The sequence below is a fragment of the Marmota flaviventris genome, chromosome 7 (assembly GCF_047511675.1).
Source record: "Marmota flaviventris isolate mMarFla1 chromosome 7, mMarFla1.hap1, whole genome shotgun sequence".
NCBI lineage: Eukaryota > Metazoa > Chordata > Mammalia > Rodentia > Sciuridae > Marmota > Marmota flaviventris.
Genome location: NC_092504.1, coordinates 128,556,913 through 128,582,403, shown reverse-complemented (window position 1 = coordinate 128,582,403; position 25,491 = coordinate 128,556,913). Strand labels below are relative to the sequence as shown.

Genomic DNA, 25,491 nt, shown 5'->3' with positions numbered 1-25,491 from the left:
GGCCACCAGAGGGCCTTAGGGCAAGTTCAGGAAGAACCTCAGGAAGTTCAGGAAGTATCCTGGTCAGCTATGGGTCTTGGAGCTCCAGGCTAGCCTGCCATCCTGGTTTCTCTTCCAGTGCAAAGGCTGCTTCCTCAACTCTGTTGACCTTGTAAGGAAGGAAGGTCAGCTTTGCAGGGCCCCAAGGTGCTGGTGATCTTCCCTCACTTCCTGCAGAGTTCAGGACATCCCTGGGAAAGATGGCAGGGAATACCATCCTGCTGGCTATTGTCTCTTCTTTCTCTACCTGTCAGCAAAGTAAAAGTCACTGGCTGTGTGTGTGTGTGTGTGTGTGTGTGTGTGTGAGAGAGAGAGAGAGAGAGAGAGAGGGAGGGAGGTGGGCTCAGTTTGGGTTTCTACTTGCCCTTATCCATGGCCCTGGGGGCTCAGCAGAGCAGTGGGCTCAGGGCCACCTGCTACCTCCTCCTTCCCCAGGGTGGGCAGAGAATGGAACATTCCAGAGACTAGTTCTCCTAACGGGAATGTTATGGTCCCTCAGAGCCCAGGACTCTGCCTCATCTGTGGTTACAACCCACAGCCCAGCTCCAGGAAGCATTGGAAGGGAGCTCCCCTGCAGAGGGTGGGGCAGATGCATTAAGTACCAGGGTTCCAGAGGCCATATTGTTTCTGCTTCTAAACCTGGTTGTGATTTCTTGAAACCTGATCTTTTAATTAATGTGTTTTCTTCAACAAACTGCCTATGGCAGGCATGATTATCATGTTAAAAAAAATCTCCTGCAGAAATATGAGCTTTAGAGTAAGTAATTAATTCTAAATATTGAAAGCACCTTCCCACGAGGATTACTCAGGATCCTGGTTGCTTGGTTATATAGAGGGCCGCTTCTCCACGGGAGACGCATTTGCTCAATTCCTGGTATTTTACCTACGAGGCTCGGGGGGCTGGGTCTGAGCACAGTGAGCAAGCCTTCTTACCAAGCATGCGTACTTCTTGATCATTTTTCACGTGTTCATGGGCCAGGAAGCAGGACTGAGTTGTGGGCTGCTCGGATCACACCCACAACCGGAAGGCCATCAGCGGCAACCCAGTTAAGGACGGAGTCTAGACTCAGTGTTGTCTCATCAGTCTATTTTGTGAGTGTGATTTCTTAAACCTTCAGATACAAACCTTACGGTTTGGTTCCCAGTCTTCTGTGGAGTAGGGAGGGATGTTGGTTACTGACTGAAGAAATAACCTGGCTCTACAGTAACCTGTCCCCGTTGCGGGAAACAGACTGGTCGAGAAGCAGCAAGCAGCGCTTGGAGAGGAGAAGGCCCAACTTTATTTTACACCAATGTGCATGGAGATCAGACTCCAAATTTGGAGCACCCATCACCAGTTTTTCACGACATTGAAATAGGCTATCTAGTGTCATGAATTTTCTGGTCTAAATGATACATAGTTGTGTGTGGAATTTCAAGTGGGAAGCTTAGAGTGTGATAAGGGGAAGAATTGGCTCCTTTTTCAAGGTTTTTGATAAATCTCTAGCCTTGTGCCAGAGCTTCCACAGGGGACATCAAAGGAAAGTGGTTAGATCCTAGGGGGAGTCATTTAGAATCCAAAAGGTGGGAGTGGACGGCTAAGTTCCCTGAAGAAGGCTGACTAGAGAGGGGAGGGGACTGCTCCCCTTCCCAGGCACTAATTCTCAGGACAGTGTCCTTAGTTTACTTTGCATCAAGGCTTTAGAGCAGGCGGTCCCAAGCCACACGTGCTGTCATCCTGCCACTGCAGAGAGCTCAGGGCAGGGCCATGAAGCCAGGGACTCCCTCATCCCCCACAGGCTTCTGTTTGCTGCCTGGAGAATGGGAACCAGAGGATGAGGGGACTCCGTGGCCAGGGTGGGAAGGGAGGGGGGAGTTAGGGAGAATCATGGTTTGTGGTGGACCGGGAATGTTTGATGATTGTGGGGGAAGAGGGAGAGAGAGAACTGTTAGCTGGGACTGAGAATCAGAATTTGCCACTTTTGCAAAAGTCTCGTGTTTATGGAATCTGGACACCATGTGACATGTATAGAAGCAATTCTATTTATTTTTCAATTTTTGGCAGTACTGGGGACTGAACCCAGGGCCTGCCCACGCGAGGCAAGGACTCTAACTATGGAGCTACATCCTCAGCTCTTTTTTTAAAAATGTTGAGACAGGATCTTGCAAAGTTGCCCAGGCTGGCCTTGAACTTGCACTCTTGCCTCAGCCTCCTGAGTAACTGGGATTACAGGCCTGTGCGACTGCACCGGCTATAGCTCAAGTTTTGAGGATGGACAGATAGACCTCTATCTGTCTGGTCCAGCCACTTACCAGCGAGGTGCCCCTGGCCAGGATACTCCACCTTTTGATGTCCCCTTTAGAAGGATAAACAGGACACTGGACAGGAAGTGCCCCCCCCCCCCCCCCCCCGCATTGGTGCCTGGCCCAGGGTAGTGCTCAGCACGGTGGTTACCATCTTAAGCTCTCTTGCTGCAGACAGAAGCTGCTGGATAGAGAGGTAGCCCCTGGCGGGGGTTGGGTGGGTGGGTGTAGTGAGCATTGGTGGAGGTCAGGTATCTCCATCCACTCTCCTGTGTATACCTGTACACAGGTATCCCCTGGATAAAACCAGGGAAGAGGAAAGTCAGGCAAAGCAGATAGTGACGATTCTCAAGTGGTTTTAATCAACTCATGAGAAGGGAAATAAAATCAAAGTTTCCAGCACAAAGGTGAAAGCCACCGAAAACATACATTGGAGAAAAGATTCCCTCTTCAACGAATGGTGCTGGGAAAACTGGAAATCCATATGCAACAAAATGAAATTAAACCCCTGTCTCTCACCCTGCACAAAACTCAACTCGTAGTGGATCAAGGACTTAGACATTAGAACAGAGACCCTGTGCCTAATAGAAGAAAAAGCAGGCCCCAGTCTCCACCATGTTGGCTTAGGAACTGACTTCCTTGACACAAACCCTAAAGCACAAGAAGTAAAATCAAGAATCAATCAATGGGATGGACTCAAGCTTCTTCACAGCAAAGGAAACAATCAATAATGTGAAGAGAGAGTCTAGGGAATGGGAGAAAATCTTTACCACACGTACCCTAGATAGAGCACTCATCTCCAGGATATACACAGAACTCAAAAAACTTAACACCAAAGAAACAAATAACCCAAACTCCTAGGTCTATAGGACAGGGAACTGAACAGACACTTCACAGAAGAAATATAATCTATCAACAAATGTATGAAAAAATGTTTGATACCTCTAGCAATTAAAGAAATGCAAATCAAAACTACTTTGAGATTTCATCTTATTCCATTCAGAATGGTGATTATCAAGAATACAAGCAACAATAGATGTTGGCAAGGATGTGGGAAAAGAGGTTCACTCATACATTGCTGGTGGGTCTGCAAATTGGTGCAACCACTCTGGAAAGCAGTATGGAGATTCCTCTGAAAACTTGAAATGGAACCACTATTTGATCCAGTTATCCCAATCCTTGGTTTATACCCAAGGGACTTAAAGTCAGCATACTACGGTGATGCAGCCACATCAATAGCAGCCCAACTGACAATTGCTGAACTATGGAACCCACCTAGGTGCCCTTCAACAGATGAATAGATAAGAAAATGTGGCATATATACACAATGGAATATTATTCAGCCTTAAAGAAGAGTGAAATTATGGCATTTGCCAGTAAATGGATGGAGCTGGAGAATATTATGCTAAGCAAAATAAGTCAATCCCAAAGAACCAAGGGCTGAATGTTTTCTCTGATATGTAGATGCTAATTCACAATAAGTTGGGAGGCACTATGGAAGAATAGAGGTATTTTGGATAAACAGAGGGGAGTGAAGGGAGGAGAGGGGATATAGAGGTAGGAATGTCAGTAGAATGAATGAATTACCCTATGTGTATGTATGAGTGGTGTAACTCTATATCCTGGACAACCAGAAGAATGAGAAGTTATACTCCATTTATGTAAGATGTGTCAAAATGCATTCTACTGACCTATATAACTAATTAGAGCAAATAGAAAACTATTTAAGAATAAACAAATAAAGCTGCTGTGAATATTGGTGTATAGGTCTTTATACAGAAAGATGATTTCATTTCTCTTGGGCAAATACCTCTAAGTGGAATGACTGAGTCATCTGGTTGTACACTTAAATAAAAAATTTCCTTGCAAACTGTTTTTCAACATGGTTGTACCATTTCACATCCCCACCAGCAGCGTTTGAGAGTTCTAGTTGCTCCACACCCTTACCTGTCTTTTTAAAGTGGCGTTATCTTTTTAATTTTAGATGGTCTCCTAGGTCTAAGTGTTGTCTGACTGTGGTTTGATTTGCATTTCTCTGATATGCACATGCCATGGCTTTAACCAACATCCCCCTTTCTTGCAGACTATTTTGCTCTTCAGGTTGGAGAGATGGGATTAAAATGCAGGATCATTCCCTCGGCAGTCACTGGGTCACCAAAGTTCGAGAGAATGTTTCGTGCACAGTGAATAATGCATCCCCACCCCTCACGGGTCTGTGCCCACCACAGACACATGATTTCTGATTAAGGGAAAGAGTTATGAAGAAGGTCCTGAGTTCATGCTTGCAATAACCAGTTTGATTGTAAAAAACGACTCTTCACAGCCAAGAGCCTTCTGTGAACCATGAAACTTGAAGTGTCCGGTGCAAGGAGTCTACCCAGCTTTATTTCAAATTCAGCAGGGTATGTTTACCAAAAAGGCTGAGACCATAGAAAGGACTGCTGCGACTCTCAAGCAGGGCCACTTGGACAAAGAGTCCCCTCCAGCCGCATGAGAGTGCAGTTGACCCCAGTTGAATCAACCATTCTGTAATTTTCTCTCTCTTCTCTCTCTATTTCTTTCTCTCTACTTCGAAACAGAGGCAGATCAGTACACCCTCGGCCCATTTCTCCATGAATTGTTTCCTAAAACCAGGAACATGCAGGAGTGAGAAAGCTTTCTGGGTCACATGGGTTCACCATGCTTTTGATCATCTCCTGTTCTTACTTCTGGAATGTTCTACCATAAACACCATGGATCTGCCTCCTGCAAGACGCTAGGGTTCCCTTGATATATTTTTCCCCTAACACTAATTGTTTTAAAAAGCTTTGCCTGTATCACCATTTACATGCTGCTGGGTTCCTTTGTTCATGTTTTGGGTTTTTTCTTTATCCCCACTCCTGAGGGGAAGGGGACTCCATGTTTCTTTCTTGTATAGTCTTCTTCTTCTTTTTTGGGAGGCAGGGGTACTGGAGATTGAACTCAAGGGCATTAGACCACTGAGCCACATCCCCAGCCCTATTTTGTATTTTATTTAGAGACAGGGTCTTACTGAATCGCTTAAGTTCCTTGCTAAGTTGCTGAGGCTGGCTTTGAACTCGCGGTCCTCCTGCCTCAGCCTCCCAAGCTGCTGGGAATACAGGCATGCGCCACTGTGCCTGGCTCTTTGTCTTTTTTTTTTTTTTAATATCAAGATTACACTAATTTCAGATGAGGTAGAAGAATCATCCTGTTCTCTTTTCTTAATAATTTAATTAGATTGGAAGGGTGGGCTCCTTCAAATTTGTGTAAAACTTGGCTTAAACCTATCTGGACCTGATGTTTCTCTTATGCAAAAATCTTGACTTATATTTGCTCTTTAATGATTACTGGATTATGCAAGCTTTTTTGCATCCTAAATTCAGTTTTGGCCAGTCATGATCCTTGAGCTGACAACATTGGTCTCTTATTTACTTGTTTCTAGGAGGATTTTACAGACTTCCCAAGGTTACAAGTGTGGGGTGAATGTCCCTGGTAGTACACGAGGTCATTTCAAGAGGTGTGTAAACTTGATTTTAAATAATGTTGAACCAAGTGAGAAGCCATTCCCATTTGTCTTTGAATCCTTGTGGTCTTCCAAGTTCTTTCTGATTGTCTGTTTTTGCCTTTGACTTTCATTTTTATTCATTAAATGAAGATACTCATTAAATGTTTATGGAGCACCCTCTATGCTGTGGCTCGGACCATATCAGTGAACGAGTCGGACAGAAGTCCTTGTGCACTTGGGGTTTACCTTATAGCTGTGGAAGCTGGAGAATAAACAAGAACAAATAGCATTATAAGGAAATATGATGTTCAAGGGAGATATATGCACCGGAAAAGGACAAGGTGTCCTGGGGTGGGTTGTAATTTGAAATGGGTGGTCGACGCAGGCCCCACTGAGAAGGTGGTACCTCAACCAGGGCTTGAAGTGAGGGAGCTGGCTATGTGAACAGGTAGAGAAGAAGTTCTTGGGCAGCGGGAGATCCAGGGCAAAGACTTTCTGTGAGAACCTGTCAGCAGGGGGTCAGCTGGCCAGAGAGGAGGGAGCCCAGCAGGGAGTGGTGGGAGGTTAAGTTGGAATGGTAATGGGCCACCCACCACTAGGGCCCTAAAGACCCTTGTAAGGACTGGCTTTTTCTCTGAGTATAATGGAAAGTCACTGTAGGGTTTAAGCACAAGGGAAGCATGATCTAGTCTCTTAAAAGGATGGCTCTGCTTGCTGAGAGTGGTCTGCACAGAAGCATCAGTAGAAGCAGAGAATTCACTGAAGAGGCTACTGCAATAGTCCAAGCAGGAGACGCTGTGGCTGTAGCCAGAGAGACAGCAGATGATGGGGAATGGTCAGATCTGGATCTATTTTTCCATAACAAAGGCAGAGTGTGAGAAAAGTATAAAAACCGACCCTTGGATTTTTGGCCTAAGCATCCCCCAAAATGGGGCTGTAATTAACTGAGATGGAGAAAGCTGTAGGAAGAAGGCTGTTTTCAGGAAAATTAGGAAGTAGTGTCCTGACATGCTGTGTCTGTGCTGCAGCCAAGAAGAGGCACCGTATCTACTGAACTATTTGGATTATTATTATACCCCAAACTGACTAAGTAACTGGTTTGCACCTCCAATTAGAGATAGAGAGGAGGTCACTGGGCATACAAATCTGCGTTTTAGGAGAGATCTGAGCGGGAAATATAAATTCATCTCCATCATGATGATCATTCCAAACCATGGATGAGATTATGAAGGTAGTGGGTGTAGGGCAAGAAGGAGGAGGACCAGGACCTGAACCCAGAGCTCCCCAGCATCGGGAATTGAGGATGATGCTAGGACCAGCACCCAGAGCTAAGGAGATCATGGAGGCTCTACTCAAATGTTAGGTGACCCTCCGTTGGTTATATGTGCAAATTAAAGAACCCAAAGAGCAACAACCAAAGCACTGGAGGGTGAATTGGAAGCCCCATGTCATGACTCGGGCTTAGTGAGTAGTCAGCTTCCCAAAGGTGAGTGGCTGGGAGGCAGCTTGTTATTTGTCTATTTTATTTTGAGACAGGCTCTTGCTAAATTGCTGAGGCTGGCCTCGTGCATTCCTCCTGCCTCGGCCTCCTGAGTGGCCAGAATTACAGGTGTGCTCACCATGCCCAACCTTTTTCCTGGGGAATCCTCAGATGACAGGCCCTATCTGTCATCTTTCTGGGACCATTTTATTTCTCTAGAGAAAACTCTCTACGACTTCTTCAGGAGTGAGCGTGGTGGGGAAAGGCTTGGTTCTGCTCATTATGTGGATTCTCACTGTTTTCTGGACAGAATTTTACCCCACCCTGCACAGTGCCTGGAGTGCCCTAGAAAGTCTCTGATTCAATTTCTCCCAACAGTGACCCCCCAGCTCCTGGGATGGGGGAGTAGTAGGCAGAGAGTGGAGGTGTGGGGAGCTTGGTGCTTCTTGGCCTTTCAACCAATCTTCTGTTTCAACCTTTGGCCTCTAAGGCACTGGTCTCCCATCCCTGAGCCTCTCCGGGATGGGAGCACGGATGCTCCCAACCTCCCCCATTCTTTCTTCCCACATTCTGCCCGCTTAGCTACTGTACCCCCAGGTACTGTCCTTCCTGCAGAAACTTGCTCTAGATGGCTGTTTCTATTTTTTATTATTTTACCAGCACTTGAGAGAGGCTTCAGGAGCGAAAAGAAATAGGCTTGAATTTCACCTGCCATGTTTAACAGGAAGTTTCTTCCATGTGGTCTCCGTGACCTCAGAACCCTATTTCCCCCCTCGTCAGAGGCCCGGACTCACAGCCTTCAGCCACCCATAGCTACTAACTAGAACTCAGGAGCCTTTTGTTTTCATGGGATTTGTTACTTCCTTTTTTTAACTTGTGTTTCTCCTTTATTTAGGAAAGGGATACTCATTTGCGATGGTGATGTAAAATTCTTTCTTTCCTAATTTAAGTTTTAAAAGAGTCGATTCATGGAAAACTGCTCCATGGTACGTGGAGAGGTGACTGTTTTGACAGGGATGGGTTAATGCTTGAAATTTGGGAGATGCCATACTATTTATAAAAATCATCACAGGAGGGATTTCAGGTCTCCTCACTTTGTCCCTCATGATCTGAGGACTTCTTCGTGGGCAGCACCAGGCTTCCAGCAGGCTAGCTCCCTGGGCCACTTCTTGGTTCTATTTTCATTCCTCCAGTTTCCATACATTTGATTTTCTTTCAAGTTGCTACTCTTGCTATATCTGGACTCCTCTTGTCCTAGAAATAAAGCTGGACACTGTTTCCAAATATTTCTCTTAAGTTGCTATTTATAAAATAAGTATACAAACCCAATTCCTTTGTTAGGAGTGTTTCGTTTGGTTTGATTAATCACAGAGAAACCGTCAGGGTCTGTGTGATAAAAACACCCCTCCCCCACATCAGGGCCATGGCAGACATAAAAGGCCTTGAAAGGCACCTTGGTGGTTGCCCTGGTTTCTCTGTGAGGTTGAATGGGGACAGCTCTACTTGCTTCCCTGGATTTCTTCTTGGATATTCTTCAGCCCTACTCAAGTTCTTGCCTTAGACTCTAAGGTTTAGGATAAATCTGGCCAAATCAGTTTACATTCATTGCTCGGGACATCATTTAGACTTTATCTGAGGAGGTCCGGCTGGGGATCCCGGGGTAACCAATTTCTCTTGGTAACTATACCTCTCTTTAGATCAGCTCCCTGAGCTCTGCAACCCCCTGGAGAAGGAATGTACCCTTCCATCTGGTTCTTGGGGATCAAAACATTGATACCTCCAAGCCTCTCCTGAAGGTGTCAGGAGTCCGACTTTCACAGCAACGTCACCTTCCCCTAACCTTCTCTCTGGCTGTATTTGCTACCTCATCAGCAATCACCTCAAGGTGCCCCAGCACCCCTCAGAGCCTGCTTCCTGTCTGAGGCCACCTGGGGTTGGGGAGTCCTCTGCCAAGCAGAGATGGCCGCTAGGAGTCTAGGCATCCTGAGTTACCAGCCAGGCCTCCCCCTCCAGAGTCACTGCTAATTCCTCCTCTGCCACAGGGAGAGGTGACAGAGATGACTGTCCTCTAGAGTTCTGCACCCCTTTGCCAAAATACATTTTTATAAATCATGAGAATCATAACTATGATTTTTCCAAGAAACATTCCTTTGTGCTACTGTTGAACTTAGAAAATTCTATCTTGTCTAATTTAAAACACCTCAATTCCTTTACATTAGAGACTTTTATTAAATCTAAATGGGGGATCCAGGTAACAAACTGATCTTGTTGCAATTTGAATATGTTTCCTCTGATTGTATCTTCACTGGAAGGAAGCTCCTGACTCACTCTTTCACAAGCTTGTGGCCACTATTAAGCTTCCTTCATCTCTATTTTGAGGCTGGGTAGCACTAATTTTTCATCTTTTTTTTTCCCCAACCACTTTTAGATATTTCAATTGTTCCCTTCAGACTAAAATTTTTAGGATTATTTATAAACCTGGAGCTTAGAAATATATATAGAATATCATACAATGGTTTCACTGGGGCAGGGAAAGATAGAAGAATCACCTCTGACCTAGGTCGTGTGAAGGCATACCTATCTGCTTAATGCTGAATTATTCAGTTCTTGCCCCAGATTAACCTGCCATAAGGCACAAATAAACCCTGCCATCATGAATCTAGGTACACTAGAAATATTAGCCTCCTCTTCTTCTACTATAGTTTTGTATTTTACCAGTTCATTAACTTTTTACAGTCTTTTCAAATTCTAATCCTGAAATTTTAGAAATTAAAACCAGTAACCTTAATGCACTGCTAAAAATAATGGAGAATAGGAAAGTGTCATGAGTGAGCTGTCATTAACATAGACCATGTTTGTGTCCTTCCACAATGTCAGAATTTATTGAATAATACTAAATTCACAAGAGATACCACTTTCCTCTGTAGCAGTTCACTGAATGTGGGTGGGTCACCTGGTAGTCATAAGCCAGGCAAACACAGGTACTTTTATTCCACATTTTACAATTGTTTTAGTCAGCTTTTTTTGCTGCTGTGGTTAAAAGATCTGACCAGAGCAATTGTAGAGGAGGAAAAGTTTATTTGGTAGCTCATAGTTTTGAAGGGCTCAGTCCGTGGACAGCCAGTTCCATTCCTCAGGGGTCAAGGTGAGGCAGAAGGTCATGGCAAAGAGAAAGAGTGTGGTGGAGGGAAGCAGCTCATGTGATGATCAGGAAGCAGAGAGAGACTCCACTCTCCCCGAAGCCACACCGACAGGGACCCACCTCCTTCAGCCATCCCCTACCTGTCTTCAGCCACCACTCAGTTAATCCCATTAGGGATTCATTCACTGAATGGGTGTAGGTTCTCATAACCCAATCATTCCTCCTCTAAGCCTTCTTGCATTGTCTTACACATGAGCTTTTGGGGGACACCTAACATTCAAATCATAACACAACTACACACACACACACACACACACACACACAGGTTGCAGAAAGGCTAAGAAGTTCCCATAAGGACTTCAGCAGGTTGAGTTGAGAGCAAAGGAAGAGAGCAGATACAGATGCAAAGAGTCACTGAAGGTGGTCAGAGTATGAGAACCAGCCAAGAATTGGTTCAGGGTGCAGAGCTGTCAAAGCTCAGGAAGTTATTCTAGGCCAAGGCTGGACTGCCGCAGTTTCAGTGTCGGTTTGAGATGTCAGCTTGGAGTGGGACTTCTGTGGTTATCATGGGCAGGAGAAACTGCACTCAGCTAAAGCCTGAGGACAGAGATTCCGAGGTTCATCGCTATGGCAATTTTCCTGGGAAAGGCCTGTGATGAGTGACCAGGATGGTCAGGGTCCTACAGTGTCCAGTCTCAGTGTGCCCCTCCTTTTATGGGTCTCCAGTGAGGGTTTCTCATCTGGCGAGGTTGATATGCTCCTTGTCCTGACATGATTTGGGGTGTCCATGTGTCCAGCTACTTCTTGATTTAACTTGATAAGTTGGCACATACAAGTTATTTTTCAGTGCCTTATGGTCGTGCTGGGCATATGGTGAGGTTGTTTACTTGTACAAATAAGGTATAGAGTCTTTCTACCTTGGCATCTGTACTCAAAATGGAGCAGCTTATGGCAAACTACTGCTTTACAAAATGAAGCAACAGGTTTAGGCACAGCCTGAAAACTGCTGTTCTATACATCACAGAGTAATTTAAAGCAGGGTAAAGCCTGCTCTTCACAGAAAGGTAGTGATATTTTAAATTTTCTGCAACTTCAAGATCATAGAAGTGTGGGCCATTAACTTTTGTAGAAAATGCAGAGAGAGAGAGAGAGAGAATGAATAATAATACATCCCTATTTTTCTTGAAAGTGTGACCATCTTGGACATGAGCTGAAAGCCCTACACACTGAGTTATTTAAAGGGGATTCCCAAAATGACGAAATGACTCTGGGTGATGAGTTATTCCAACGCTAGCACCTTCTACAAACACCTAAGTGTACTTGTCATACAAGCTGGTGATTCTCCAGATCACGGGGGCAAGAGGTACCTGGAATTTAGGGGAGGTGCCGTCTCCCGCTCCTGTGTTCATCCCAAGTCTCCCAGCAGGACTGCCGATGGGTGGGCGGTGGTCACGCGTGCCCACACACAAGTTCCCTGACAAGGAGTCATTTAGACAGTGCCTGGTCCTTATGGAAAGACGGACTCCACATGTTCTCTCTCTGAGCACATTAACCTGTGGCTCTGGTCCTCAGATGGTGTCATAATCCAAAGACTTGTGGGGGTCCAAAGTCCTCAACCAGGGCCATCTGTGAACGTCACACAAAGCCCTGAACGCATGCAGTGGCTGCTTTAGAAGACTCAGCAAAACCAGGGAAGGGAGAGGGAGGAAAGCTTCCTGATAAACCTCCTTGGTGTTGCCTGGTCCGGCTTTATTTTTTTCAAAGATGTCCCACTGTGAGCATTGGGATTAGGAACTCTCTAGGGCTGATCAGCTTTCTCCTTTGGAGAATGTTCGTTCTGATTTTCTGCATGAGGCTGTTGCAAGTGAAGTTTCATGTTGTGTGTTCGCTGGAAATTTGTCAAGTAGAAAAAATACTCAGAAATGCTCTAGGCCAGGGTTTTCCCTCACACCAAAGGAAGACACTAAATAATCTACTCAGGAGTGAGGAAAACATTGGAGCTTCTATTTATTCTTAAAATCTCATCCTTTAGTTCTATTGTGTGTTTTATAATATACGTAATATTCCTTTCCAGCCATATGCCCCAGATTCTTAGTGGTTTAACACAATGGGTGTTAAAGTCTCACTCATGTCTGGCTCTCCATGGGAGTCCCCTGGTGACCTACCTGGTCACAGAGGCCCAGCTTACTCCAATCTTTGTGCCCATCCAGGTCCTCAGAGTCTTCTTGGTTCAGTCAGTGGGTGCAGAAAGGTAGCTTAGCATGACAGCTGCTTAACTGTTTGGCCTGGAAGTGACATATCTAATCCCCTCACTTCCCGTTGGCATGCAACCCACATGGGCTTCATAGCTACGGTTTCCCCATCTTTGTTGTCAGCTGGCCCCTCTGTGACTTAGGACATGTATATATTTTTATGTGGCTGGGCAACTGTGAGGGCTATGCAAAAAGTTTGGAAACTAGTGTTTTAGAAACTGCAAAATTTGGAACAGCCAGGCCAGGCTTTGATTTCTTTCCCCTCCCAAAATGATACAAAATTTGTAGTTTACTTCATCACTAAGACTAGGCACAAATGGCAAATGCTACCTAGTCTGGGACGTCTTCACTGCTCCCAGGTCTTGGACCCAGGCAGAATCTGTAGTAGCCACATGTCCCAAGCCCCCAGGGTACAGGAACCTTGGACACAAGTGTTTCAGCAACTCTAATGGCTCAATCTCCATCTCTACCTGACTGTTCCTTGGGGTAACCAACGCTTCCCAGTTTTTCTGAGACTTTCCCAGTTTTTGTGCTTAAAGCTTCATGTCCCAAAAAAACTTCTCAGTCCCAGGCCAACCTGGACAATTTACCTGAGATGGTTTTGAAGCTTGAAGTTACACATTCTGGAAATGTCCCTAGTCCAGGCAAACCAGGACGGTTGCTCCCTGGGGATTGCAGGCTGTGTCCTGCTCTGAGTTGCTCCTTGGTGTGTAGAACTATGGTTTTCAGCCTGTGCCTAACTCTGAGTTACTCCACTTTATAAAGCAGTAGGTTGCCATGACTTACTCCATTTGGAGCACAAGTGCCAATGTAGAATTAATCCACACCTTGTTTGGGCAAGTAAACAACCTCCATCTGTTCAGCACATCCACCAGGCACAAATTGGAAATAACTTATTTGTGTCAATTTATCAAATGGGGAACATTTAGACCAGTGGGCAATTCAAATCAAACCAGAAACATCAGATACAAGGAAGTTATCAATCTCAATGGACATACTCTCCCCACTAAGACCCACAAAAGAAGGAGCCCCTCAAGAGTGGACACAGAAGGCTGGGGCTGTAGCTCAGTGGCAAAGCACTAGCCTCTCAAGTAACATTCCTTTCCATAAAAATAAACAAATAAAATAAAGACATTATGCCCATATATAACTACAAAAAAATTTTTTTTTTTTAAAGAATGGACACAGAGTCCCTCTGACCTCCTCACCTTGTCCCTTGTCATGAGCCTTGCCCAGGAAAATCACCACAGTGATGAATTTTTGACTTTCTGACCCTGGATTCGGCTCAGTGTGGTTTCTCCTGCCTGTGAGGATAACATGAGGCCCTCTTCAAATTGATACTTTAAGTGACACTCTGGAACTTCTGTCTGTCGGTCCAGACCCTTACTTATAATAATTCTGCAGAACTGGTTCCTTCAAACCCTTATCTGATCACCTACAGAGATTCTTTGCCTTCCTAGTTGCTTTCCACCTGTGGCTTCCTGAACCCGTTCTGTTACCTGTGTATCTCACTGTGTGACGCAGGATATGTGACTTGAGTGCTATTGATGTTGAAATTAAGATTGGGATGGAATAAAAGAATTTGTGATCACCTCAGGCATGACACCAAATGAACCATGAGTATTTTTGGTGAATGAAAGCCAATGAAAGTAATGTAGCTTACGAATTTATTGTCATTCAATAAATTCTGACATGTGGAAAGACACTAACGTGTTTGGTCTATGTTAATGGCCTCACTCACTTGTGACACTCCCCCGACTGTCCTTCTAGCAAAGCTTCATTCTGTTATTGTCTCCTGCATAGTCTCTGAGGCCCCTGATGTTGTGACAAAAGATAACTTCCTCCTAATCTTTCCATGGGGACTTTAATTTCAGAAGAACACAGGAGGCTGTGACCAGAGAATGAGCAGATACAACCTGTTTCCCTCAGTGTGGACATGCAGGGCAGAGGACTGTCCATCGATGGTCAGAATCAGCTGTACCCTCTGTTCCCACGTGAAGGGCAACTGATGTGTGGATGCTGCAGGCTGCTTGCTGTCCCCAATGAGGAAGTTTTCTGAGGCTCCCTGTGACGTGAATATGGGATATGTCTGCCTTCATAACCAGAAGGAGGCTGCAAATGATTCCATATTGATTTTCATGTTCATGAAACTGTAATTAGTGGCTGATAGGACTGTTGAGGACTTGTCAGGATTTCATCCCTTGAGTTAAAATATGTCTGCTGACAGCTGACGGAGGTGGAGTTATCATGGGGCACACAGGGCACACAGGGCCACATCAAGCAGGGCTTGGACTCAGAAGAAGAGCTGGTGACAGAAGATGTGATGACATGGGGGAGGGCTGGGGGAGGTGACGATGAGCAGGTGGAACGGGATCCTGGTGTTCTCTGCAGGTGGGCAGCAAAGAGGATTGTCAGCTAATAGCAGGACCCCTGACAGGTGGGCAGAGAAGTATTTTCAATCTCCGAAAGATGACAGCAAGAAAAGGCTAGAGCCACATCTCACAGGGACTAGGGCTTGAGGCAGGTCAGCCCCAGAGGGGCCTCCGGGCAAGTACAGTGAGCTCAGCTGGGCCATGAGGTCAGGGCGAGTCCAGCAGTGGACACTCCTTGTAGGGAATAAAGGGACCCACTTCTTGGCAGAGGAAGATGCAGAGATGTGATGCCAACCTGCCCCAGGGCCACAGGTTTTGCGCACTGTGAACACAAATGGAGTTACAATCCCATCCTGCCTACACCTCCCGGCTCCTGACCTGCTTGGCTCACCAGCCTCTCGGAACCTGCCTCCTCGTATTCCTGCTACTTTTTGGGAGTCAGGAGATGTCCCCAGGAGCACAGCCCTTGCTGCAAGCAGTTGAAGGGAGGGGCCTTGCCACTGGCCTGCGCAGGGCCCCTGAGGGTGGCCTTCCTCGCCAGCTTCGTAACTGGGCTTCCTGGGGCTGCCCTGGGGTCTGCAGCAGGGGGAGGTAAGGGGTCTGGCTCTCTCCAACTCTGTGTCTCTTGTCATGGACGTCTGGCACTGCCTGTGTCTGGAGCCTCACCAAGGGTTTCAGAAGATGATCCCTCCTTTTAAGGCTGGTCTCCGTTAAGGAGGGAAAGCCGTTCCCCAGCTGGGCCGGGGGGAAGGGCCCACTATCCCTCCATCCTCACTTCTTTTCCTTTCTTGCCCAAAGGCCTTCTTCCTCTTTCAGGTAAGGGACCCCAAAGCATACCCACCCATCAACCTGTGTGGACAGATGTCCTAAGAGGCCACAGGCCCATGGGCTCTGCCCCTGCAGAGCAGCTGGGGCTTGGATGGATTGCTCATCTACAATATGATGTCCCTGTCCCTCCCGCCAAACCATGCCAAAGGATGAAATGGGATGCTTTTGAAGGTACTTAAAAAATATCATAGCCAATTTTGAATTAAAGTATGTTGTGGAAAAACTTAGTCCTTATTTTTGGGGTAACTGAGGGTACATCATGGACTGTAATAAACAATGGGGCAATTAATAGGATCCAAAAAGGATCCTATAAGATTCCTACGAGGTGGAAGGATTAGAGCCTTCCTTTGCTAGCCCTCTCTTTCTCCTCACGGAGAACAGTTCAATGGAGTTAGTCAAGGAAAAGGAAATGTGGGGAAGCTGCGAGCCCAGGTATTTTTTAGGTAGCTGCAGTTATTCTGAGTACACAAATTCATAAAGTATCTTCACTTAACCTGTCATAACCACTTACAAACTTAAGAGGACATTAATTAAAAAAAAAGACAATCATCATCAAAAAGAGAAAATCATACAAATAGGAGAATCAGCAGAAAGAAGACTCTCGGTTGCTTCTTTGAGTACTAGAAAGTTGGACCTCTGGTTCCTGAGAGTACTAGGCTCTAAAGGAAACCTTCTTTGGGTCATTAGTAGCCTTTAGGGCTTTACAAACAATAAGAAAAGCAAGAAGAGAGAATTTTTGCATTTACATGACTCATTTTCGATTTTCCAGGGAATTGACAATCACTGCCTTATGGGTCCTTAGAGAGCCATAGGTGGACCTTGCTCTTGTGTTTTTTCTGGGGGGTTTAAAGTTTCCCCATGTGCTTCAGGATTCTGCATCAGCCACGGCCTCACTTATACCAGCCTTGAGTTTGTTAATTATGAGTTTTTCTCGCCCAGCATTAAGAGATGGTTGAAAGATGCAGGGGATTGAGACCTCATCTGGTGAGGTTGAGTTGACCTGTCCACGTTTTCTGTGGAATTATGGACAAGGAAGAATTATAGACAATGTTCTTTGTAATTGTGTTTCCTCCCTCCCTCCCTCCCTCCCTCCTTCCTTCCTTCCTTCCTTCCTTCCTTCCTTCTTTTAAGAAATAAAAAAGACAGCTCATGGTGACGGGGGCATCAACTATTTCTGGGTCAATTACCCATCACCTTGAGTATCGAGCCATGAGGCTTATTTAAGGAGGGATGTGGGGTCAGTTGTGAATAATCCTGTGACTGACTGTGACTCTTCCACCAGAATCTACCGTGGCCCCCTCTACCTGTTACCATGAAGTTCTTCCTGCTTGTGGTGGTGTCCGCAAAGAGCTCAGCCAACCTGACCAAGATCTCTTGGGGGCGGAGCTCAGGGAGGAGGATGAGTAGGAGTCATCTTTTTTTCCCTTTGTTAGGTTCAGAGGGATTATTACTACGCCCATTTACTTAAAATAGCAGCAAATTTTCCATCTGAGTCTTCTATGAATAAAGAAGGTTTGAGCAGACAGTAGGACAGAGTTTTGGAATCTAGAGATAGACACTCTCTACTTTTAATTCTCTGCAATGCCATCAGTCAGCCTGGGCTCTCCTGAGTTTCTTCCTTCATAAATGGAAATTAGATATGTTTACTTCAGGAAGTTTTAGGAGAATAATAATTATAATAATTATTATTATTTTTACAATTGGGGATTGAGCCCAGGGGTGTATTGACAGCTTACAGAGGTGGAGTTATCATGGGGCACACAGAGCACACAGGGCCACTGAGCTACATCCCCAGCCCTTTTAAATTTTTATTTGGAGGCAGTGTCTCCCTAAGTTGCTGAGGCTAGCCTTGAACTTGTGATCTTCCTGCCTTAGCCTCCTGAGTTGCTGGATTACAGATGGGCATCATTGTGCCCAGCAAGGGGAATTACTTAAAGACCACCTTTTAGTGTTCCAAGTCACTAGGTGGAAAGTAATGGATGTGAAGGAATTTTTGAGAAGAAATTTGTTTAATATGAATTAAGTGACCTTTGGGATTTAGCTAAGATACAGAATGATCTTTAGGCTCAGCAGAACTATCATGTTGAAAAGAGCCATAACTCATATCTATTAGTGGCAGCTTCTGTGTAGGAGAATGATTTGGGCCCTTCTTGAGGTTTAAACATGTCTGAGGCCCACCTTGGAAGATTCATTTTAAACGGAAGGATCATTTAAGTTCTTTCTGCATTTATATTACTTTTGTTAGGATAGACTGAATTTTTACCTACAATGAAGAAGCAATATATAATTGCACGGTTTCCCACACATCAACCCCTGTTTTCATTTTTTCCCTGCAGGCAAAACTGTGTGGAGCTTTATCCTGTGTTCTTGATTACATTGTGGATGGCGGGATGGTACTTCAATGAAGGTACTCATGAAATACAAGTCAACTCTGTTCTAGTGAATATGGTGCTTAAAAATAATTAAAGAGCAGATAGTCAACCATACAATTATTGATCCTGAAAATGATCTTAAGCAAAATAAGCCATGTCTGCATAAATATGTGTGGTAGATTTGCCAAATTTGACCCTTGTGATTTAATTCAATAATTAAAAAAATATTGGAACAAACTATATGCTGGGCACTAGAGGATGAAAAGAACGTGAACTTTTTGTCTTCAAATCCAAGAATTTAATTAGAATTAAATTATTAGAATTAAATAGTCACCTGAATAATTATAGTTAACATTTATGGAACACTTACTATGCTAGGCATTATTATTATTATTATTTTTAAAATATCTTTATTGATTTATTTATTTATCTTTAATGTGGTGCTGAGGATCGAACCCAGTACCTCACAAGTGCAAGGCAAGCGCTCTACCGCTGAGCTATAACTCCAGCCCCTACTAGGCATTATTTTTAAGTGTTAAGTCTCATGTATAAGATTTATAGGATTTACAACCTTCACATGATATAGAGTCTATAACTAATTTCTACTTTCAGATGAGGAAACTGAGGAACAGAGAAGCTAAGTAATTTGTCTAACTTGACTTTTACCCAATAGAGGGAAAATAGCCCTAGGAGGGGATGTTGACATTTATTTGTCCTACAAACCTATGTACCTTTTTAGAAGGATCCCCCCCAAAATAGTGCTACTGCTTATAGATAGCAGTTCTACAAACATCCCCTGTTCTTTGACTCTGGGATCCCTGGTGAGCTCCGGGCTTTATCCAAACTGCCAATCCACTCAGTAGGGAGTCTGACCGGCATGGGCCACCTTGGTTGGAGAAATTCAATCCCTTTGATTTCTGGTGACTTTTATGGCCTCATTTATATCTGCACTTGATTACTAAGAATGAAACCCAAATCCAGCTGCTTCCAGAGGAAACCCCATCCATCTCTCTCTTGTAATTTTTACTGTCAACTAAGGAATTTCAGATCAAATGACCTTTAGAGAAAGGCTCTTTAACTTTATTCCAACTCATGCTTTTGTCCCTTAACGACATGAATGGAAGTGGCTGTTCCCCTCACACGAGGGCATATTAATCACTAATAAGAAAAGCGCCTTTTGATAATGGGATTCTGTCTCGGCCATTTGACCCTTTGCGTGTCCCTGTGATGGGCAGAATGAGGCCCACGGCATGGCAGGAAAGGGCTTCTTGGGTATCTTATGATTTTCTTTTCATTCGTTTTCTTCCAAAGTCAGCTGCCCATTAGCTGCTCCTCGTCATTTTCTTTAGCTTTATGGGAATCATTCACTGGTTAGGGTAGAACCCTTCAAGTTCCTCAGACACCAGGCATCTCTGTCACCAGCCCTTTGCTGGGTCCCCTCTTCTCATCCTTCAGCATCCGCAGACCAGCGCCCTCCCCTCAGGGCCCTTTCTGAAGGTGGCCTCCTCTAGCTCCTCTCTGTCCTTCCCTTTCAGTTTCTTCACAGCTGTTTCAAGTCTGGGATTTTCTCCTCCATTCTTTTGTTTGCTGTCTGACTTTGCTGATAGAATACAAACCCTCTAGGGGCTGGGGTCGTGGCTCAGCAGTAAAGCGCTCACCTAGCATGTACGAGGCCCTGGGTTCGATCCTTAGCAGCACATAAAAATAAATAAATAAAATAAAGGTATTGTGTCCAACTACAACCAAAAAATAAATATTAAAAAAAATCCTCTAAAGGCAGGGAGCTGCTTACCCAGTCCTTAGAATAACACTTGGAATATAGTAGAAATAAAAAAAAAATCTTTATGAGCAAGTAAAAGTAGCAAACCTAATTCCATCCAGCGTATCACAGTCCCACACATGGACGTTGATGAGAGGGCTCTGGTGGCTTGCATCTGGGAGGGGCCTTCACAGGGAGGACGCAGATATTCACATCCATCAGGATAGCCAGATATCATATTGAAATTCCTCCTCCTCCTCCCCCCCCTCCTCCTCCTTCTTTTGAGCTAAAATTCACATGTAGCAAAATTCACAGACCTTGAGTGTTTGATGAGTTTTGAAAGGTGTACAAGTCTCTGTGAGCCTAACCCCTATCGAGGGACAGAACATGGAAGTTTGCTGCTGGTGCTCCCAGCCCTGCCTGTTTTCACTCCCTTCCGGATGCAAACACTGTTCTGACTTTTTCATCCTTTGGTTTTGCACACGCCAAACCTTCATGTAGCTGGAATTGTGCAGCATGTACCTTGTAATGCTCTACTCCCACAGCAGAATGTTCTTGAGGTCGCCATGCTGTTGTGAGTAGCGGTGTCGTTTCCCTGCTGACTAATTGTCCACTAGGTGCCTCTACCACAGCTGGTTATCGATTCTTTTGGCTAATTGCAAATAAAGCTGCCATGAACATTCTTGTACAAGTTTTTATGGGCACATGCTTTCATTTCTCTTGGGTAAATACATAGGAATGGAATTACTGGGTCAATAATATGTCTAGTTTTTTAAGAAACTACCAGAACTTTGCCCAAAAGGGCTATAGCATTTTGCATTCCTAACAAAACTGTATGAGGATTCCAGTTGCTCCCACACCCTCACCGCTTTGTATTGTTCTTTTAAAATTTTCACCATTCTGGTGAGTGCAGAATCTTTTGCACTCCTGCAACTAACAGACCTGACCAGATCAATTGTAGAGGAGAAAGAATTTATTTGGGTGCTCATGGTTTCAGAGGTCTCAATCCATAGATACCTGGCTCCATACCTTGGAGCTCGAGATGGAAGAGGGTAGTGGAGGGAAGCAGCTCAGATGATGATCAGGAAGCATAGAGAGAGGTCTCCACTTGCCAGATACAAATATATACCCCAAAGCCACACCCAAACTCCCATCTCCTCCACCACTTCAGTTACCACTCAGTTAATCTCTATCAGGGGACTAATTCACTGATCGGGTTAAGACTCTCACAACCCAATCATTTCTCCTCTGAACCTTCTTGCATTGTCTCGCATGTGAGCTTTTGGTGGACACCTTACATCCAAATCAGAACACTAACATAATAAATTTTGTTTTGCCCACTCCGTAAGTTCATGTAGTTGGAATTGTACATTTGTCAAAACTCATAGAGCCATGTGGTATGTCATTGTAGTTTTTTTTTTTTTTTTTTTTTTTGGTACCAAGGATTGAACCCAGGGGTGCTTAACCACTGAACCACATCCCAATTCCTTTTTATTTTTGATTTTGAGACCAAGTCTCACTAAGTCACATGGAGTCTCACTAAGTTGTTGAGGCTGGTCTAGAACTTGTGATCCTTCTGCCTCAGCCTCCCAAGCTGCTGGGATTACAGGTGTGCGCCACCATGCCTGGCCCTCGTTGTAGTTTTAAGGGGCAGTCTCCTACTGTCGAATCTTGGTAAAACATTTTCATGTGATTATTGGCATTTTGGTTTATCTTCCTATGAATTGTCTATTCAAATATTTTGACTATTTAAAAAGTTGTTTTTTTCCTAATATTTTTTTAGTTGTAGTTGGACACAATACCTTTATTTTATTTTTATGTGGTGCTGAGGATCAAACCCAGTGCCCCACACATGCTAGGCAAGCGCTCTACCGCTGTAGCCACAACCCCAGCCCCAAAGTTGTTTTTCTTTTATTATTGAATTGTATATTTTTTTCAGATACACATTTTGTAAATATTTTCTCTGTCTCCATATCTTATTTTAAAAAACTACTGCAGTGTTCTTTCTTTTTTCTCTTTTACAGTTTTTGCCGCTATTTTGGGACTGGTGTACATATATGGCCGTCACAAGTACTTCTGGGGATATTCAGAAGCTACTGAAAAAAGGTAAGGAAAACCCAATCATGTTGTATTTAAGCAAGATGCAGCAGAGAAGCCTGAGTTTGTTTCCTGATCTGAGAGCTATCAAGAGCACCAGAGTCATCCATGTGGCCCGAGGCCAGGTCTTGCCAGTCCACACAGAGGCGTAACATGGGGAGATGCAGGCCTGAAGCTGCTCTGCATGCAGACGTTCCCAGTCCTGTGACAGTTCTGTATCCTCTCTGTAAAATGCAGGGAGATCATCTTGTCCAGTCTCCATAATCCTTTGAGTGATCAAAGGAGTGAACTGACCTCTGTGGCTGGGCATCTGAACTGACCTCTGTGGCTGGGCATCTCCTTTAGTTTATGTGACAAAGCAAAAATTTCAAATGGCAAAAACACAAGTGTTCTGGGCAGCGTTGACAACGTGCCAAGGCTCCCAGCTTCCTCAGAGTGGCCCAGGTGGTCACTCCTTTCCCTGTCCCCCCTGCAGGATGAGTGGTTTGGAGCTGAGTCTGAGGACGTTGCTCTGTTGACTGTGCTCAGCAGCCTGGGGATTGCAAACTGCTGCCTGGAAGAGTACCTGGACCTCCATATTACCAAGAACCTGAGGCGGCCCTTCTAGCTTCTTCTCTTCCCTTTCATTCCTACAAAAGCTGCCTCCACATGGTGTCATTTGTTAAATAAATAAAAAGAAAAGTCTTCATTTTGTTTTTCTTGGAATGGCTTTGTGGAAACACATCCTTTAGAGAATACATTTCCTGTTTATTTCAGGGTGGAATTTTCTGGGTGGGTCTATCCATGTCCTCAGTGGACATGTATCAAGCTCTAGTTTTGGAAGTGCATGTTGAAGTCACGATTGTTTTTGTGGGGACACAGCAGCCTGACCTGTGGGCTGGGCTTTCTGTGGATCGCTGACATAGCCTGCCTCTGAGACAGCCTCGGTCTTGATGGAAAGTTCCCGACAAATATTGCTAAGGCAACCGAGCCTCCTGCTCTGGTGGCTTGGAAGCATGGGGTGGCTGTAAGGGGAGAAGTCAGGCAAACACAGAGTAGCCACAGAAGAGAGCCAGCAACTAACAGCACAGGTCACACCGACTATGAAAATGTACTTCATAAAGAACAAAGGAAAAAGAAAAAAGGTATCATCTTAAGGAACCACCGAGGAATTGGATGCTGAGTAACTCTTCTTGGCCCTGGGTAGAGGAAACAGGGTCCTAGCTGTAGAACCTGGATTGGGTTCTGCTGCACCCAGGTGGCTACCCTGAGCCTGAGCTCACAAAGACCTTGGGAAAGTGTCATAAAACATCTTAACATTAGGAGAAGAGCCCTCCGTCAGTTTTTCCAGAAAAACTGGCATCTAAATCCTAGTGTTTCCAGATCAGTAGGGCAGGAAGACATAGCAAGCTCCCGGTCCCAAATAGCAGTTTGAATATCCAGACACACGCAGTGCAGGTCTGCAGTGGGGCCCTGGGGTGTTAGCCCTGCCTTCCCGCTCCTTGCCTGCTTGGTTTTGGACGAGCAGTGAAGACTCCAGGGCCAGGCCACCCTGTCCTGTCCTGTCACTTGCTGGCCATGCTACTCCAGCAATTCATAGCTTTTTATCAGTTATGATGGTGGCTTGAATTGGGACATATTTTTTTTTTTTAAATACTTGGAAGACAATGAAGGAAGAGAGGGCACAGATTCTTGACTCGATAGCATCATTACTGCATGATCATGTCCTTTACAAGTGGGAATAAAAAATACCTTCCATATCTTATACTACAGTATGTTTAAGGAAGTCCTATTTTTCACTTAAATTCCTTTTGGGCAGTGTAAACCATGCACAGATGTATACACTCACACACGCACACACACACACACACACACACACACTTTTGGATAAACGACGTGGAAATAGTGAGTGTACAAGCCTATCAAAACTTTGCATCTTAGAGTTTGTTTCCTTTATTCTAATTCCATGGTCACCAAGCTACCTCTTGACTATTTTAACTCCTATTAGATTTGGCTACATGGAACAGATGTACTGGCCAAAGAGATGAGAGTTTCTGATAGATTTGACAGTTGTACATACATTTTTTAGTATATTAGAATTTTGTCAAATTTTATTTATAAATCAGATTCACTACCTAAAAAGAGTTAATGTCACAATGAGAGTTTCTATGAATAGAGTCTTAAGAGGCATCAAAACCAAAAGATAGTGTGAGTTGTTTGAGCAAACATCCTGTTAGAGAGAATCAGCTGTGAAAGACCCACGTGAGGCCCTGGGACCATGTGAATATGGAGAAGAGGGTATCAGGCAATTCATGTGACTCGCATTAGGTGTAACAATGGTGGTGTTGGTAGGGACAAGAACACCTTTGTTTTGGGTCCATTTCTGATGATGACTTTGTTCTGTGGTCTATTTTTTCCACTCCCCCCAAACAGTTTTGAAATATATTGTTTCACTATGCTTTTTAAAGTTTGATGGGAGACTTAGGACAGGTCTTCTAGAAAGGGAGAAATGGATTCACATGCATATAACTTATTAATAAACGGCTTGCAGAAGGGGAAAGGAAAGGGAGTGGGGAGAAAGGACTGAGCAGAGGAAGAAACCAAGCAAGCGGGTAGCCAAGTCCCCACCTCTGCTGACCCTGCAGGGAGCTCTGGAGCACACCTAGTGTCTCAGAGTGTGTCCAGCATGTTAACTCCTTTCCTATCCTGTACAGTGAGGCACTGGATAAAGTCACTTACAAACTTGTAAGCATTTTCAATTCTGGGGGTGGGTGCAGGCAAAGCCAGGCTGGGCTGTGGCTTTGAGAGATGTTATGTGGGCTGTAGAAATAAGAACTCGAGGAGGGCGGGGATGTTACTGATAGTGTCCCCGGTAGTGGAGTGAGACCCCTATATTACTCCCCGCTAACATATTGATTAATTTTGTGTTCATGCAGTACATCCTCAGACCTTTTTATTTTTTGAGATTGGATCTTGCTAAGTGGCCCAGACTTGGCCTTGAACTTGCGATCCTCTTGCCTTAGCCTCCTGAGTAGCTGGGATTAGAGGTGTGTGCCACCATGCCTGCTTTATTTCTTGATTCTTGCCCCCCCTGCCCAATTTTTATTCTCCATTTTCCGAGTGCTCTGAATGTGCCAGCTGGAAATTGAATTGCTATGGTACTGAATGGATAAATGGACCCCAAGATGTCCCCTGCCAAGGAGACTTCTCCCTTCCCTTGGTCATACCCTCCAGAGTACACCAGCAAATTTAGAAAGTTTCAGTTGTGAGGTTGGATTAAAAAGGGCAGGAATGATTGATGTCTATTGTTAAACAAATCTCTAAATCGTGACATCCAAATTTTGAGAAAAGAACGGCAGTTAATCAATTAAAACCCAGGCATA

General features: G+C 44.6%; 1 protein-coding gene across 1 annotated transcript; it reads left to right on the top strand.

The window, feature by feature from the left end:
* The first annotated feature begins 239 nt into the window (after nucleotides 1–239).
* Mgst2 (microsomal glutathione S-transferase 2) lies at nucleotides 240–22,736 on the top strand. The gene is given in 6 exon segments (XM_027926542.2): nucleotides 240–297; nucleotides 4,406–4,505; nucleotides 18,238–18,308; nucleotides 22,057–22,138; nucleotides 22,605–22,630; nucleotides 22,633–22,736. Coding segments are annotated over 6 exon segments (441 nt in total).
* Nucleotides 22,737–25,491: the final 2,755 nt, after the last annotated feature.